The sequence below is a fragment of the Nicotiana attenuata genome, unplaced genomic scaffold, assembly GCF_001879085.1.
Source record: "Nicotiana attenuata strain UT unplaced genomic scaffold, NIATTr2, whole genome shotgun sequence".
NCBI classification, from domain to species: Eukaryota; Viridiplantae; Streptophyta; class Magnoliopsida; order Solanales; family Solanaceae; genus Nicotiana; species Nicotiana attenuata.
The window spans coordinates 76,132-94,275 of NW_017670309.1; the positions used below are offsets into that span (position 1 = coordinate 76,132).

At 33.6% G+C, this 18,144-nt stretch overlaps 1 protein-coding gene and 1 long non-coding RNA gene across 2 annotated transcripts; one reads left to right on the top strand and one right to left on the bottom strand.

Annotated features, from left to right (window-relative positions):
* The first annotated feature begins 200 nt into the window (after window positions 1-200).
* LOC109237596 (probable beta-D-xylosidase 7) lies at window positions 201-4,895 on the top strand. Its single transcript, XM_019403912.1, has 6 exons — window positions 201-680; window positions 1,464-1,766; window positions 2,251-2,420; window positions 2,526-2,623; window positions 3,383-4,147; window positions 4,232-4,895. The coding sequence occupies exons 1-6, from the start codon at window positions 267-269 to the stop codon at window positions 4,816-4,818; spliced, it is 2,337 nt and encodes a 778-aa protein (XP_019259457.1). The 5' UTR covers window positions 201-266; the 3' UTR covers window positions 4,819-4,895.
* A 9,779-nt stretch (window positions 4,896-14,674) lies between these two features.
* Window positions 14,675-15,552, bottom strand: LOC109237599. Its single transcript, XR_002069646.1, has 3 exons — window positions 15,388-15,552; window positions 15,160-15,274; window positions 14,675-14,956 (listed from the first exon to the last, which is right to left on the bottom strand). It is a non-coding gene; the product is annotated as an uncharacterized LOC109237599 (long non-coding RNA).
* Window positions 15,553-18,144: the final 2,592 nt, after the last annotated feature.

Sequence of the window (18,144 nt, forward strand, 5' to 3'; positions counted from 1 at the left end):
GCACCCACTACTATATCCAGATAATGCAAACATACATGTGCCTACCAAATCTTGTATATTCTAATTATAGAACAGCATTAAAGTCTGTTGTTAACTAGGAGTAGAATAAAAGCATCACGGATCAAATTCATCATTGGCTAAATTAAGTAAAGTGGTGTCTTTATTTATTTTTAATTTTATCCACAAATATATACTTTTCCATTATATAAGCGAGTGCTCTACGGAAGAAACACCATTAAATTAAACCTCCAACTTTTACATACAAAATGAAAATGGGACATCCAATAACTGATCAAGTTGTCACCTTTATCTTCTTCTTCAGTTGTATTCTCTTTATCAGCACTGAGTCAACTCAGCCTCCATTTTCATGTGACTCTTTAAACCCAGTTACCAGTTCATTTCCCTTCTGTAACAACTCCTTACCCATCTGCCAAAGGGTAAATGACCTCGTGTCACGCCTTACGTTGGACGAGAAAATACTACAGCTGGTTAATGCGGCACCGGAGATACCTCGACTCGGTATCTCCGCCTATGAATGGTGGTCGGAGGGTTTACACGGCGTTTCTAGGCATGGAAAAGGCACGCTTTTCAATGGCACTATTAAAGCTGCCACCATGTTTCCTCAGATCATTTTAACGGCTTCTACCTTTGATGAAAATCTCTGGTATCGTATTGCTCAGGTACTTTATTATATGTTCTTAATTTGTGGGCTGTCACCATATATATATATTTGTTAAAAGCTCCAAGAAAGATTTCTTCAATTTGTTAGAGAATTCAGGTTCTTGCATGACAGTGTACAGGCCTGCAAGGCTACAACAAAAAGTAACCATTATATTAATTGCCTGATATGGTAATCTAGAAAATAGAGTAACAATTTGTAAAAACCGATTAAATTGCACTGCTAGTAACAAAATACTTTACACTTTCTGTGTATATAATTTGAACTCTTTAAATTTGATACTGCTAGTGCTTTTAACCGGTTATAACATGTTAGTTACCATCTTTTCTACTCTTTTGGCACGAGGGATAAGGGATAGTTAATCGCGGGATTAAATTTGAGATGAGTTTATTCATGTTTGGTTAGGTAAAATCACGGTATAACTTATCCCGGAATTAGCTATCCTGCGATTGTAGTATTATTTTTATCCCTATGAGAAGGTGGGATGGGATAACAATCCTAGGATAATTGATCCTGGAATAACTTGTTTCCCAATCTAACGATCCCTAAGGAGTTTAACACTCTGAGTTTGTAAAATATTTTTACACTATAATTAACGTCACTTAAAGATTAGTTACAGGTGACTTAATGATCTTACAATTGTATGACATACATTAAAATTATATTTACTTGAAAGTATTGGTTTTAAAAAGCTGGACAAATTAAAAATTATGGGACAGAAGTAGTATATTTTGCTTGATAAAAGAGGGAAACATTAGTTTGTTGAGCTTGTTGCTTTGTGTAGGCAATTGGAAAAGAGGCAAGAGCAGTGTACAATGCAGGTCAGCTAAAAGGGATGACATTATGGGCACCAAATATAAACATATTTAGGGACCCAAGGTGGGGAAGAGGGCAAGAAACACCAGGGGAAGATCCCATGATGGTGGGAAAATATGGAGTTGCTTATGTAAGAGGACTTCAAGGGGATAGTTTTGATGGTGGGAAGCTTCAGGATGGGCATCTTCAAGTCTCAGCTTGTTGTAAGCACTTCATTGCTCAGGATTTGGATAATTGGTATAACTTCAGTCGTTACACCTTCGATGCTCACGTAAGTCTTAACTAACTCTGTTGCTGCAGTCTATTGATTTGTTACGATTACATTGTTGATAGCTTTCAAATTAAATGTTCAAGTTTGTATATGGAGGAAATTTCCATTTTTGGCATGGTTTGACATATTGACCTTGAATATGTCACACGGCTTGCATATGAGAGGACGTGTTGCAGAGATAAAATAACTAGAATTAGCTTTAGATGAGACAATTCACGCAATCCGATTAAGTTTTTAGATGGGGTGGTGTTCGCAAACTAATTCAACGAGAATGTTTACAAGAATAGTGTCAGCTAATAAGAGCTCTTCCTTTTATTTTACCTTCAAATTTCTTGTAAAAATTGATGCACGGGGAATTGGTTAATGACATTCTCTTATGGATGTTAATACTACACAATTAATAAGCACATGCATCTGCAGGTTGTGTTTTCCATTTTCTCCCCTTAAATCTTTTATTTCTATGCTAATACATGGAGCTATTCAGGTCATGAAGCAGGATTTGGCAGATTCATATGAACCACCCTTCAAGAGTTGCGTCGAGCAAGGGAAAGCAAGCAGTCTAATGTGTGCTTACAATCTTGTTAATGGGATCCCAAATTGTGCCAACTTTGATCTTCTGACCAAGATTGCCCGTGAACAATGGGGTTTCCAAGGGTAATTTACCAAAAAGAGAAAAAAGTCTTGAATTATGTGTTATTTTATACCTAATTGCAATCTAACTGCATATCTATAAATTCTAACTGGTTTTGTTCTTTGAAGGTACATCGTATCAGATTGTGATGCAGTTGCTATTATGTATACTCACCAAGGTTATGCTAAAGAACCAGAAGATGCGGTGGCTGCAACCCTCAGAGCTGGTAACTGATCTGTTGTCTGCTTCTATTACTTGCTGTTTAAACAACAATTTATTTTTAAAAAATTAAAATACAAAAAGTTTATTTTGCTTGTTTGAGAAATCGAAGATTGAAGCCTCACATCAATTATGTCTTTGCATGCATTGTCCCCTAGTGTTAAGTGTGACACACTATGCATACCGTGAGAGAAAGTTTATTACTATAAAAAAACATTCTCCACTGCGCATGTTTTGAAAAACACAGGACCATTGGCATGCCCATAACTTGGTCCATTCTGTCCTGAAACAGAATAATCTTTTTGCTGATGATCTGTGCATTACTATAATTGGCTAGCTTTCTGGCCCCTATGCATAAATTAGGTGTATATCTGCTAGTCCTTTATTCCAAAAATCTTCTCTCTTTAAGCTTTTTTGTACTATTAGTCGACTTTGAGATTGTTCTGGCATAGCATTTACATGCTAAAGCATCTATGATTGTGATTTACGAGTTTAATACAATACCTTCTGTTGTCTAATCTGAATGTAGCAAAGATGAAAACTAACATGCATGGCTCTTCTTGTTAGTGATGAAATTTGTTCTAGTGGACGTAGTCAAATTGTACTTGTACGACAAAATAATAATAAAAGAGAATGAAGATATTATGGTGCATAATGCGACAATATGAAAAAAAAAAGGGGCATGAAAACAAGAAATTTCTTTCAAATTTATCCAAACTTCATTGATGGAAACTAATCGACTTTGTTCTTGTCAATGAAATTTCAGGCATGGATGTGAATTGTGGTTCCTACTTGAAGTCATACACAAAATCAGCTATAGAAAAGCAGAAAGTAAAAGAATCTGACATAGACAGAGCTCTTCATAATCTCTTCTCCATCAGAATGAGGCTAGGACTGTTCAATGGTGACCCAAGAAAACTGGAATATGGAGACATTTATTCAGCAGAGGTTTGTAGTCAACAGCACCGGGCACTAGCCCTCGAAGCAGCAAGAAATGGCATTGTCCTTCTAAAGAATTCTGCCAAACTCCTTCCACTTTCAAAGATCAAAACAACATCCCTTGCTGTAATAGGTCCCAAAGCAAATGATTCTGAAGTACTTCTAGGTAACTACGAAGGCTATCCTTGCAAGAATGTTACGTTACTCCAAGGACTTCAGGAGTATGTTAAAAACACAATGTACCATCCGGGCTGCAATTTCGTCAACTGTACTTCTGCTGCAATAGATGAAGCGGTTGATATAGCGAAAAAAGCAGACTGTGTTGTACTAATAATGGGATTGGACCAGACTCTTGAAAGAGAGAAGCTTGATCGCACAGAATTGGGGCTACCAGGTATGCAAGAGAGTCTCATTACAGAAATCGCGCAAGCTGCCTCAAAACCTGTTATACTGGTTTTGATGTGTGGAGGTCCAGTGGATGTGTCCTTTGCAAAAGACAACCAAAATATAGGAGCCATTTTGTGGGTTGGTTACCCTGGTGAGGGTGGAGCTACTGCATTGGCCGAGATACTTTTTGGCGAACACAATCCAGGTGAAGTTCAACTTCAATACTCCTCTTTATTGTTATATATTGCTGGAATACTTGCTAAACATGCAAGATTAAATTACATTTCAGGGGGTAGATTACCAGTCACTTGGTACCCTAAGGAATTCAACAAAATATCAATGACAGATATGAGAATGCGGCCTCTATCATCCACTGGATATCCAGGGCGCACTTACAGATTCTACAATGGGCCAAAAGTTTTCGAATTCGGCTATGGTCTCAGCTACACTGCTTATTCTTACGCGTTCGCCTCTGTCAACCAGGACAAGCTGCATTTCAAGAACCCGAAGGTCAATAAGGCAACTGAAAATGGTTCTGTTCTGAACATTGCTGTTTCAGAAGTTGCATCAGAAGTATGCAACAACGCGATGATCGAAGTTAAAGTTGCGGTGAAAAACCAGGGAGAAAGGGCTGGTATGCACCCTGTATTGTTGTTTCTGAGGCACTCCAGCTCAATGGATGAGGTTCCAAGAAAGACTTTGATAGGATTCAAGAGTTTGAATTTGGAAGCAAGGGAAAGTACTCATATTGCATTTGATGTAAAACCTTGTGAGCACTTTACTAGGGCTAATAGATATGGTTCATTAGTTATTGATGAAGGGAAATATTTCCTTCTTGTGGGAGATAAGGAATATCCTGTTACTGTGTTTGTATGATCTCCCAGATCTAAATTGTTAGTTAGAATTAAGTTAACTTATCAAGTGAAATTCAAATATCATGGCAGCGTTATTTACCTCTTCTCTCTTTCATTTTTTTCCTGTTCAGAATTTGTTATTTGAGGTTCCAAGTTTCCCAAACAAATCTCCATAATACCGAGAACCATCTTAGGGAAAAGATGATATTAAGGATGATGCTTGAAAGTTGATCTTCCCAGCTAATATACTAAATATGTCAATATGTACAAAAAAAAAAAACTAATTCTAATTTATTATCCAGTTCAAGATTTTGTTTAGTAGTTGTTCGTTAAATATCACACCCCTTGGGTGCAGCTGTTTACATCACACCTCTTAGGGTGCGACCCTTCTCCGGATCCTACTAAAACACGAAATGTCTTGTGCACCAAGCTTCCTTAAATATCTTTAAGGTTTATATTACATTTGGTTGGAGCAAAGGTTCGAGCAGAGGCGGACGACACCGCTTGGCCGGAAATTTTTACTGAATATATGTATATCAAACTGAACTGCAAAGATAAGCAAATAAATAAACTGGCTCTACCTCACAAAAAAAACTTCTAGCTCACCTGGTTGGACGTTGCATTTTTGTTAAAGAGATCAGGAGTTCGAATCCCTGGTAGTTGCGCATATCTTATTAGTTTTAGGAAAAAAAATTCCCCTTTTGTTGTATGCTAAAAAGATAAAATTCGAGACTTGAACCCTTCACCAATAGTTAAGGGCAAAACTAGGAAAAAAAATTCCCCTTTTGTTGTATGCTAAAAAGATAAAATTCGAGACTTGAACCCTTCACCAATAGTTAAGGGCAAAACTACCGGTAGATCAAGAATTGGCTGTAGCATTAGACCCACATTAAATAAATTTATAATGATTATAAAACAAATTAGTATAAATTCCAACGAGACTATTGTAATACATTTAAAAAAAAACGAAATTTGTGTAGTAGAATTGTGATAATGTACTTAATTGTGCTTTATTCATGTATTATAGATTGTGTTTTTAATTTTTTATATGATGTCATTACAACAATTGGTTTATTTGATCATATTTTTAGATGTTGACACCGCTTATAAAAAATTCTGCATACGCCCCTAGGTTCGAGGGGTAGAGGTATCACTTTCACTTACCTTCCAATCATGTAACAAATAAATAAACCTACCTACCGTATTTCCTCTCCTATACCCTCTCACTTCCTTTCTCAAAACAGACATAATATTAATCAGTTCTACTTTATGTTAATAATACCTCTATTTGTTCTTATTTAAATCACTTGTTCTCTTTAGTATGTCTGGATCAATTAATGCATAATCCTTTTAATGCTATCAATAAACATCCGGTTTAAAGTTTTCATCCTTATTTTAAACTAGTCACTCTGCACGTGTTGCACGTGTATACTAAATTATATAGTCATGATTTTATAAAATAATATTAATGTTACTAAATAAATATTTGATTAAATAATTATACATAAAAGAAAGTACAATAAAGAGAAGGAGCTCTAAAATTAGGGGAAAGAAAATAAAGAAAGAGGAATAACAATACTTCTTCAACGTCGAAGTATTGGCAGAATGATTTGTTGTTAAGAATGTTGGAGAATTCCCTTTATTTAAAATGTGACTTTTGATTTAAAGCCACCAATGGTTAAAGCATAATACGAACAGGGGTAGATCTAGGTAGTAAAGAGTGGATTCACGTGAATTCATGTCTCCTCCTTTTACTATGTATTGCACTAGTATTCTTCGAAGCAAGTATATAAATAAATATGTGTGAACCCATGCTCAAGTGAGCATTTTGGTTTAATGGTAGCAGAGTGCCCCTTTGCCTTCAAGGCCAAGGGTTTGATTCCTGCTTGCAACTCTTTGATATTTTAAATTTAAAGATGCTTACATTTGTTTATTTTTACTTTTTCTTTCTTTGGTTAAACTACTTTGGCCATTCCTTAAAGGGAAAGCTTTCAATAAAATGTTTCTTTTTAAAATGACTTTCAGCTAGATATATAAATATAAGGTAGTTAAAATTATAACCAATTATGCAATTATTGATCGCTTTAGAGTATGCAAAGTTGTAAAATCATCTAGGACATAAATAATACTAATAATTATTAAATATTGTTTGCTCATCAACTTGTCGTTACTGTTAAAAAATTATATAATCAAACCCAAAATCTATATTAAAAGTAGTAGTGCACCCATACTCTTAAAATTGTGAATACGCTTATACAAAAGATTAGTTAGTAAAGCATAAAATACTATATTCACTTTATAATGATAATAAACATCAAGATATTTGTTTCAGTGTTTGTCCAAATAAGTCATAAAAAGTTCAACCGCATGGCTTACTAACAAATTCCTATCAAGAAGGGATATACAATTATCCTAAATTCTCTCTATGAGTCAAGCTGAGTACCAAATACCTCGATTTTCATATCCCTGGAAGCCTTAAGCCATCGAACCAAAATGTGTTATATAGTAGAATCTCTCAAATATTTCGATCACCTTGCCCTATGTGGGAAAGAATGAATACAACCTTCATATTTCACTTCTCAAATGCCTCCTCATCTACAGATTTGCCATTTGCCACAGCCTTGTGATGGTAAAGAGGAACGTCATAAATCCTCTATTAGGAAGTAACACATAATCAATTCCATCTTTACTCTCTACAAATCACCTGAGACAAATGAATAGTCTTGTTTGCCATGTACTCTTTGATGTCAAGATTATATTTTAAATTGCAAGAAATTTTTCTGGAATATGTTTCTCAATTCTCTGAGGGAACGGAAGTAGATTGGTTGAAGCTTCTTGGTGAACTATTTGCAATACAAAATTTATTCCGACTCTTCACATTGCAATTAATTCAATTAACGAAATAACCGTTGATGGCTCAGTATACCAACATAAATGATGGAATTGAACAATAGGTTCTATATTTACATTAAAATTCATATTTTTAGCAATATTATCATGATTACTCTAAGTTTAGATACATTATTTTGGGAAAACCAAAAACCTTGGTAAACCTGGCCATTTTAATGTCCCACATTAATTTGTTTTTAATTTGACTTTTTATTTTTTGTTGTTTTTATTAGAATGTATTTTTACATCTCTGTACAAATAAGTTACTTGAATAATGGTTGATTGAAGGGTAAAATTGTCACTCAATTTTTATGGATAAATTTGTAAATTAACTTCACCTAAAAGTCTTCACACTTATAATATAGTATGATGATGATAATAATAATGATATGATGATGATTCTATTCTACTTTGATCCCACCTAATGTATTAACGTTGCATCTTCATATCATTTTCTTTACCCTCTCCTCTCCTTATAATTTCTCAGAATGAATATAGTGTAAGTTACACTTCAATTTTCGTCCTAGAATAATCAGGTTAAAGCATCGTCAGTCCCTATCTTTTCAATTCTAACATCAAATCATTTATTTAATTTTAAGCTAAAAAGATGATGGACCAAAATTAATTGGTAGGGTGCCTATGGATTGTCATTATCTTACTTACTCGTGTAGCTTCCTCCGCCAACTACATGAAAATAGTCTTTGAACTTACTCTTAAATATTCTTTTCAAGTTTTAGGTTTCTGACTATTGGATCTCTCTACGTGGGGTAAATGATAATAGTACTTCCTAATGTAAAATATAGTTTGGGATTTTTGTATAATTCTACTGGACATTTTAAGATGTGTCCCAAATGCAAAATCTTTCAGTTATTTATGAAAATCGCATGACAGTTTTAAGGGTGAGATAAAAGGAAAAATATCGAAAACATAGAAATTAAAGATGTAAAATGTGAAACTTTGTTTACATTGTTTAGGTGCGATGTTCAAATCATATTTACAGCATAAAGTTAGATAAGTACTCCTACAACTTTCAGTGAAAGAAAAAGAAATCGTCCTGTGTAACCTTTCTAAAGTAGTAGTACTTTCTTTGTGCAGATATTATCTTTTTGCTATTAGTGATCTGTTTTAGAAAGAATAACATATTATTTTATTAAAAAATAATTAAACTTTAATTTTCTGTAAATTTTATGTAGTCGCACAAATACAAATATTATAACATATTTAAGATAATAAATCTATTTTTTTTAAAACTACGTTCAAAGTTGAATACCGCACTAAAGTGTAAAATGGAGTGCTTTAGGAGAAGCTTCTTCGTGCTCAATTTTTAGAGAAGCATTCACGACCAAAACATCAATGATGATATTGAGACTATGTATTTATTTTTGTATCTTTGAGTTGTATCTCTGAGTAGTATAGTTGGTACAGCTGTACACATACATGTATACAGTATAAATAGGGGTTAGATATTTTTTTGTACAGATACAATTTACACTTTACACTTTTCACCATCAGTGTATTCTTTTATCTTAGCTCACTCTCGAAATGAAAGAGAAGCTTCCAGAAGAACCCTAGTTTCCTCTGACCTCTATTAAAGCTCAATCAAGGTGAGGTCTCTCTCTTGCTTCCTCTGTAATTTCGACATGGTATCAGAGCTAGGATCTCAATCCTAAACTCAATTCGTTGATTCTTCACTCATTTACATCCCTACGACAATTTTCTGTGCAAAATTTCAATTTCCCCAATTTCATCTCGATCCCTCAGAAAAGTTTCAAACGAGGTTAATTTCTCTTCAAAAACTAATCGATAAGTATGGCTGTCAACGAGAACACAACGGATTCTACAAATCCACTTCTCGATTCAACAAATCCTCTCTACATGCATCCTTCTAAAAATGCGGGATCTACGCTTGTACCTGTACCTTTCGATGGATCGGGATAAAGATCATGGAGAAGAGGAGTTCTCAGAGCTCTTTCGGTGAAAAATAAAATGGGTTACATAAACGGGAAATGCTCAAAGCCAGATTCCAAGGATCCTAACTTTGATCAATGGGAATGCTGTGATGACATGGTCACATCATGGATTCTGAATTCTATATCGAAGGATTTAGCGGATAGTTTGCAATACGTTCACGATGCACAAGAGCTTTGGCAGGAATTGGAGGATAGATATGACCAAACAAATAGAGAAAAGTTGTATCAGTTACAGAAAGAGATAAATGACTTGAGTCAAGGAACCCTAGACATCAAGATACTACACTAAGATGAAGAAGCTCTGGGAAGAGCTGAACACATTGAATGCACATGCTCAGTGCAAATGAAACTGCACATATGGTGCTAAAGCAAGTGCAGAAGGCTGAGTAAGACAGAAGGTTAATCCAGTTCTTAATGGGACTAAACGAAGTCTATACTGTGGTAAGGGAAGTATCCTAATGATGAACCCGTTGCCCTCACTCGCACGAGCTTTTTCAATTCTTATCCAAGAAGAAAAAGAAAGAGAAGTCAAACCAAATAGTCAGTTTATAATTGAGTCTATTGCCCTGAGTGCTGATAGATCAGGGGGAAATGCTTTCAGAACAAACTATAATCAACAACCAAATTTTGCGGACAATGCTGGGTATACAAGCTATAATCAACAAGGAAACAGGATTGGGAACAGTAACTATAGGGGAGGTTATTCTGAAAGCAGACCTCGACCCTTCTGTGACTATTGTAAGAAACCAGGTCACACTAAGGAAAGATGTTACAAATTGCATGGTTATCCACAAGGCTCAAGGTTCAACAAGGGAAAAAGGATTGTTGCTAATGTACATGGAGGATAGTGTGAGAATAGCATGGAAGGTCAAGATGGAGACAGTGGTCAAGTACAAGAACATGATCGAACCATGCAGAACCTTACAAAGGAACAATATAATCAGCTGCTGAGCATCTTGGAGAACTTTCATGCTGGAAATGGAGAAAATAAAATGAAGGAAGGGGCTGTGAACTTTGCAGATATTTCAGCTTGCTCAACTTCTTTTGATTCTGGTGCTAAGTCAAATGAGTGTTTTAGATCAATTGACGACTCTTGGATACTTGATTCTAGGGTATCAAACCATATGACCTATAATAAATCCATGTTAACCAATATAAAAACTTTAGTTATCCTTTCCTAGTTACATTACCCATTGGCTATAAGATGAAGGTGACATTAATGGGAGATGTAGTCATGAGTCCTAAATTCACCCTGAAAAAGGTCTTGTTTGTACCTAGTTTCAAGATCAACCTAATCTCGGTTTATTTTTTAACAGTTTAACTTGATTGCTATGTCATATTCACCAAATTTGCTTGTATCCTTCTGCAGGCCCCTTCACTGAAGAGGCCTCTGGAAATTGGTAAAAGCAAAGATGGTTTGTACCTTTATACCTCAGATTCCTGCAAGTCTAATGCCATGTTTCATGCCAGTTCATCTAGTTCATCTAATAAAGGTGACTTAGTCACTCAGTCTGTTTCACACACTCCATCTAGTCTGTCTAGTATTAATGATGTTGTATCACACTCTGTTTCACATGTTATACCTAGTCCACACTTTTCTTCTCATGAATGTAATAAAATTGTCATAGAATCTCATATGCAATGTAAAGGAAATGTTACTTCTACTTGCAATACATCTATGTATGATAAAGATATGATTGATCTCTTGTGGCACAATAGATTGGGACATGTCCCCTTTTCCAAAATGAAAGGAATTAAATCCATACCTGTTCATTTTTTACCCAAACAACCTTTCATTTGTCCTATATGTCCAATGGCTAGACAGAATAGGTTGCCCTTTCCAAAAAGAACTACAGCCACAACGAAAATATTTGAAATCCTACATGTTGATCTATGGGGGCCTTACCATGTGAAAACACATGATAGGCATAAGTATTTTATCATCCTAGTAGATGACTACAATAGGTGCACTTGGACAGACCTACTTAGCTGCACAAGTAATGCTTTGCAGGTAGTCAGAGCTTTTACTGCCATGGTAAAGAACCAATTCAATTGTTCCATCAAGACCATAAGAACCGACAATGGTCTTGAGTTCATAAATTCTGAAACTACATCTTTCTTGCAGTCTGAAGGCATTATACACCAGAAACCTGTCCCTATACTCCCCAACAGAATGGGATAGTAGAAAGGAAACACAAGTACCTGCTAGAAACAGCTAGGGCACTATTATACCAATCTAAACTTCCCTTGTAATACTGGGGAGAATGCATCCTTACATCAACCTATTTTATCAATAGACTCCCTTCTACTACATTTAAAAACAGATGCCCATTGCAGTTCTGTACAACAGGAAACCAAATTACTCTCACCTTAAAAGTTTTGGATGTCTTTGCTTTCCTACAACCCTTAAAACTCACAAAGACAAATATGAAACAAGATCTCCACCTCATGTTTTTATGGGATACATCTTTGGAACAAAAGGTTATAAGGTCCTTAATCTAGTCACAAAGAGAATCCATGTATCAAGAGATGTTGTATTCCATGAGGGTGTATTTCCATTTGCTTTGCATTCTGATTCTAATAGAGTCTTTCCTTCATTCCCACAAGTAAATTCAGATTTAGCACAAGATTTATTTCCCTCTCATGAGTCAACATCTGCTCCTAGTTCACCAGGTCTACATCTTCCAGCTATGTCACCTGATCCTCCATCACCAGGGTTGAATGAACCTAATTCTCATACAACTTTAAATTTTGACCAATATTCTCCTTCTTTGGTTAATAACAATCAGAATGAGATCACTACAAACAGTACTCCTAATTCTGCAATCCAACAGGATAATGAAACTTCTGGGAGACCCTCCAGAACACTTAAAATTCTTACTTATTTGAAAGATTACAATTATTCACTCCCCAAGCTACAGACAAGTCACATTAACTCCCTTTCTAGCAGCAACCAAAGCTCCACCTCCCTTTCTTTTAATGCATCTATACCTAATGCACAATATGTTTCCTTCAATGCTTTGAGTTTTGATAGTCAACAATTGATCAAAAACATTTCTCATGAGTCTGAGCCCAGCTCATATGAAGAGGCAGCTGCTAATCCTGCATGGCAGAAAGCTATGAACTAGGAATTTCAAGCACTCTACGCCAACCACACTTGGAGCTTAGTGCCACTTCCAGTTGGTAAAAGAACAATAGGACGTAAGTGGGTGTATAAGGTGAAATACAAGGCAGATAGGAGCATAGAAAGATTTGAGGCAAGATTAGTGGTAAAAGGATACACTCAGTAGGCAGGGGTAGATTATACGTAAACTTTTTCACCTGTAGTGAAGATGACAACTGTTAGAGCCCTAATTGGTACAGCAGTGAAGAAAGGTTGGGAGATTTTTCAACTAGATGTCAACAATGCATTCCTCCATGGAGACCTCCATGAGGAAGTGTATATAGAGGTACCTCCAGGTCTTGTTATGGACAGACCAGATTTGGTGTGCAAATTGAACAAGTCCTTGTATGGACTGAAGCAAGCAAGCAGGCAATGGTATGAGAAGTTGACTGAAGCACTTTGTTCAAGAGGATACACCCATTCTCTACTGGATTACTCACTTTTCTATAAGACGCATGAGACTTCAGTGGTGTTTGTGGTTGTTTATGTAGATGATGCCCTACTAACAGGGACTGATTTACAAGAAATAGAAGGACTGAAGGCTTTTTTGCATGAGACTTTCAAAATAAAGGACCTGGGAAGGCTACATCATTTCCTGGGATTGGAGATTTTGTACAAAGATGATGGGGGTACTGATATCCCAAAGGAAGTTCACAATGGATTTACTAACAGAGTTTGATTGCACTAAGTATTCTGCTGTGGTCTCTCCATTTGATCCTGCTACCAAGTTGAGTGTAGATGAGGGGTGCTTATTACCAAATCCATCTCACTATAGGCGACTAGTAGGAAAGTTGAATTTCCTAACCAACACAAGGCTTGACATATCCTACAGTGTACAGCACTTGAGCCAATACATGTAAAGTCCAAGAGAGCCACACCTAAAAGCTGCATAACATGTCCTAAGGTATCTCAAAGGTGATCCAAGCTTAGGGATTTTTTTTTCCAATAGCAGAGACTACAGGGTTCGAGCCTTTTGTGATTCAGACTGGGCTGCCTGCCCTGAATCAAGGAAGTGAGTCAGTGGATATATTGTGTTGATAGGAGATAGTCCTATTAGCTGGAAGTCTAAGAAGCAGCACACTATTTCATTGTCCTCGGCAGAAGCAGAATACAGATCAGCTAGACAGGTTGTGGGAGAATTAGTATAGTTACTTAGGCTGCTTGAAGAGCTAACAGTTCCCTTAACCTTACCTGTCCTTGTTTTTTGTGATAGCCAAGCATCCCTCCACATAGCCAAGAATCCTGTATTCACTACAACATTATGCATATACAGCTACGAAACATGTCGTAGCTAAATATGAAAATTTTCGTGGCTAAACACTTTAGCCACAATAATTTTTTCCGTAGCATCCGTAGCTAGAAGTAGCGTAACTAAAAGTTAGCTACAAACTTTAACATTTCGTGGCTAAGGATTAGTATTTATTGCTACAAGAAATTTTTGATGTGGCTATATTAAAAAATATTTTGCTACAAAAAATATATATCATCTATAGCTAATAATTTTATCATTTGCCACGATAAATTATTTTTGTAGCTATCTTCTATACTTTAACCACAAAATTCAAATATGTAGCTATGCTCACATATTAGATTTATATTATAGTATTTATATTTAGCTACCAACCCATAATTTCATAGCTATAAATTGTCAAAATATCCATGATTAGATTTTTTTATTATGTTTTATTTGGTGACTAGATTTTTATTGCATTTTATTTTTATTTATGAAAAATTAATTTATTCGAGATAATTAATTTTTCTGTACTGTACATTGCCATTTTCCTTTTTTATCTCACTAAATATTTTTAAAAGTTTCAAATATTCAATATCCATACATGTTTGATCAAATCATAATAAACTTTGAATATCACTTTATTATACAAATTGGCATCTAAATAGTTTCAAAAAAAAATTCTAAAAATACAATTGTCTATCTAAAGTAGACTCGGTTATTTAACTATAATCTATAAAATTCGGAAGGGTTCCACATCAAAACAAAACCAAGTTCTAAGTCATTGATTTGAGGATTGAACATGTTGCCACCAGATGATTTTCTGCAGTCAAGGATGAAGTTATTTCACTCTTTGCATCAAGGCTAAATCCTTGATCTTCTTGCATTCAATAGATTAAATTGTACCCTGTAAATTCAAAAGAAGTAATAATAACTACAAAAGAATGAGCGAACCAAAAGAAACATTAACACAAAGATGCAAGTTTGATTTGTAAAAATGCTAGTAGAACGTTCAAAGAAAAAAAAAATTATCTGTAGTAATTCTTTTACAAGAATTTTTAGCATATACTAAGAGGGAAAAATTCAAAGCAACAAGATAAGAAAACAAACCTATATACTTTTCTATAAACTTTTGAGAATTTTCATCTCATTTTGGTAATGTTTTTTCGACGAACTGTGGCTCCTCCCAACATTACATCATAATCTTCAAGATTCCACTCAATACCTATCAGAATAGGACACAATACCTATCAAATTGTTAGAATATATATCCAAAAATTCAAATCAAATAGGTGTATGGGGATTTAGAAATCTTAAGATATAGATATATAAACATACTTGGAACGAGAGAAGGTGCCGGGCTATCTAGCCAATAATTCCTTTGGTTGCTCTGTTCCTGGGAAAAGAGAAGCGTTGTTGAAGAAAGAACGGGAAAATGGGGAAGGGGGATGGCGGCAGGGAAGGGGAAACGGGAGAATGTTTTTATTAGGTTTAGGAAATGTTGATTTGGGCCAATTGGCCTTTACTTTTCTTTTCTTTTTGTTAATATATATTTGCTTCCTTTTTTTCCTTACTTAACATAAGTAACATAAATGCAAGAAATGTAAGTACTAACAAATACAAGTAAGTAAATAATATTATCTATGAAAAATGCAAGAGATAAAATACATAATTTGCACTAAATAAAATAGAAAAATCATCTTAGATGAAATAAAGATATTCTATAATATATTATATTCTTTACAACTTTTTTCGTCCTATACAATGTTGTTAGTTTTGTTATGTACTTCTATTTAATTATATTAACTTATTAGTTTTAGTGTTTAATTAGATTATAACTGTTATTAAGTTATTAAAATAGCATTAAACCATTAAATAAATAACCTTTATATTTATCTAAATTAAGTGTGATTAGTGATCACTTATCAATGCTCATAGATACAAATGTATTGTTTAAATTTGATATTGTTTGATATCCAAATCTAATGATCATTAATTACGTAATTATTTAAATTGTTGAAACTTACAAATATATTTTGTTTACTAGTTAGTTTTATTATACACTCATATATCAGCCTTAATAATTTTAAATTATGTAAATATTATAAAATATCAAATAATAGACATAAGAGAAACATGATCCTCTTCATGTATCATTATCATATTTAATTCTCAATTCTTAGATCAATGTATAATTTAATTTATGACAATTAGAAGCTTATTAAGATAGTAAATCATTATAACATATTTTTAACTTATTTGTACAGGATTATAATGTTTAAATTCTATATAATTAGTCATTCACGCATTAATTCCATATATTTAATAAGAATTATAATATAATTAATTTTCCTATGGACTTGAGTATCAATTAATTTCTTAATTCTTCGTGTAAATAGCTATAGTAGAATTATAAAAAAACTAATATGAATTATAATGTTGTAATTTTTTTTTTTTGGTGTTAAATATGTTCATTATATTTATTTGGAGCCTTTTGTCATTCATCAAACTAAATATACCAAAACTATCACAAAGTTCTTCAATATATATATGAGCACTGATTTAAAAAGAAATCATTAGATATATGAAATTACTTTAGTACTTAATATATACATATACGTATATCAAACAAATCTTCGATATATGAAGACTTATTTAAAAATAAATACTTAATTATAAGAAAGTACTCTAATTACTTATTTAAAAAATAGTAAGTACTCGACATACATAAATTCTCTATAAATATCAATATATTTTGAATTTTACATCAAATGTATATAATTAACGTCCAAAAATAAGAAGTTGCATTAAAATAAATTTGAGTTTGATAAATCTAAAAAGTAACTTGATAAGTTTTGAGGCTACAAGTAAGCATATAAATGATATATTATTGAAGATTAACTTTTGCATTTTAGTTTTTGTTATTTAAAATTTAATTAATTTATATATACATTTACTATATTTTCTATATTTTGAAAAAATCTAACTTTTGCAGTTAAAATTGATTTTTCACAACTTATTATCGTTTGACCAATTGTTTCAAATATATAAGGTGGCTAGAAGATTGCTATAGTTACGGCAAATGTACATTGTGGCAAAAACTAATGCTTAGTTATAAAATTCTACCATAACAATAAATCTGTGGTTATATTGTTTATCGTAAAAAATAATTGTAGTTATTAAGCCAACTATTACCATGATTGTTAGAACTTGAAGCAAAATTATTTATTTAGTAATATTTTGAAATAAATAAATTATTGTGACTAAAAGGTTTGTATTGCTATATTAAGTTTCAATCATGACAAAAATTAATAATTAGTTGCGAAATTCTATTATAGCAAGAAATCCATGGCTAATTTAACCTATCTTGCCACAAACTTTTATAACTTAAAGCAAAATATTTAATTTAGCTACACTATTTTGTTTCAAATATTTTATTGTGGCTAAAAGAATATTACAGGTATAGTAAATTTCAACTCATGGCAAAAAAAATTAATGATTAGCTACGAAATTCAATAGCAATAAATCCGTAGCTATATCATTTAACTACTGCCACAACTTTTTAGAACTTGAAGCAGAATTATTCATTTAGCTACAATATTTTATTTCAAATAATTTATTGTGGCTAAAATGTTACTATTGCTACGGTAACTATTGATGCGTGGCAAAAACTTATGAATAGCTACAAAATTTTATTTGTAGCAATAAAGTTGTAGCTATTTAGGTAGCTATTGCCATGATTGTTAGCAACTATAGCTAATATGAGGAATTAGCTTTATCAACACAATTTTCGTAGCTAAGAAATTTTATTATTTTGTAAATAGCCATAGAATTCTAAATTTTGTGGGTATTGTTAGGTACTAGCTACAATTTTTAAATTTGTAGCTAAAATTTCGTAGCTATAGATGTATAATGTTGTAGTAATTCCATGAACGCACGAAACACATAAAAGTGGATTGCCACTTTTAAGGAATCAGCTACATGAGAGCCTCATCTCACTGCATCATATTTTCACACATGAGCAGACAGGAATCAAACATTGCAATCTACTTAGCAAGTTGGCTGTGAGTTCCTCCCTTCCAACTGGGGGGGGGG

Excerpts from the sequence above, each read along its gene's own strand:
- LOC109237596 (XM_019403912.1), top strand. The coding sequence starts at position 267 with ATGAAAATGGGACATCCAATAACTGATCAAGTTGTCACCTTTATCTTC. Across the intron at positions 2,624-3,382 it reads GGCTGCAACCCTCAGAGCTG|GCATGGATGTGAATTGTGGT; the intron begins GTAACTGATCTG and ends ATGAAATTTCAG. Across the intron at positions 4,148-4,231 it reads TTTTGGCGAACACAATCCAG|GGGGTAGATTACCAGTCACT; the intron begins GTGAAGTTCAAC and ends ATTACATTTCAG.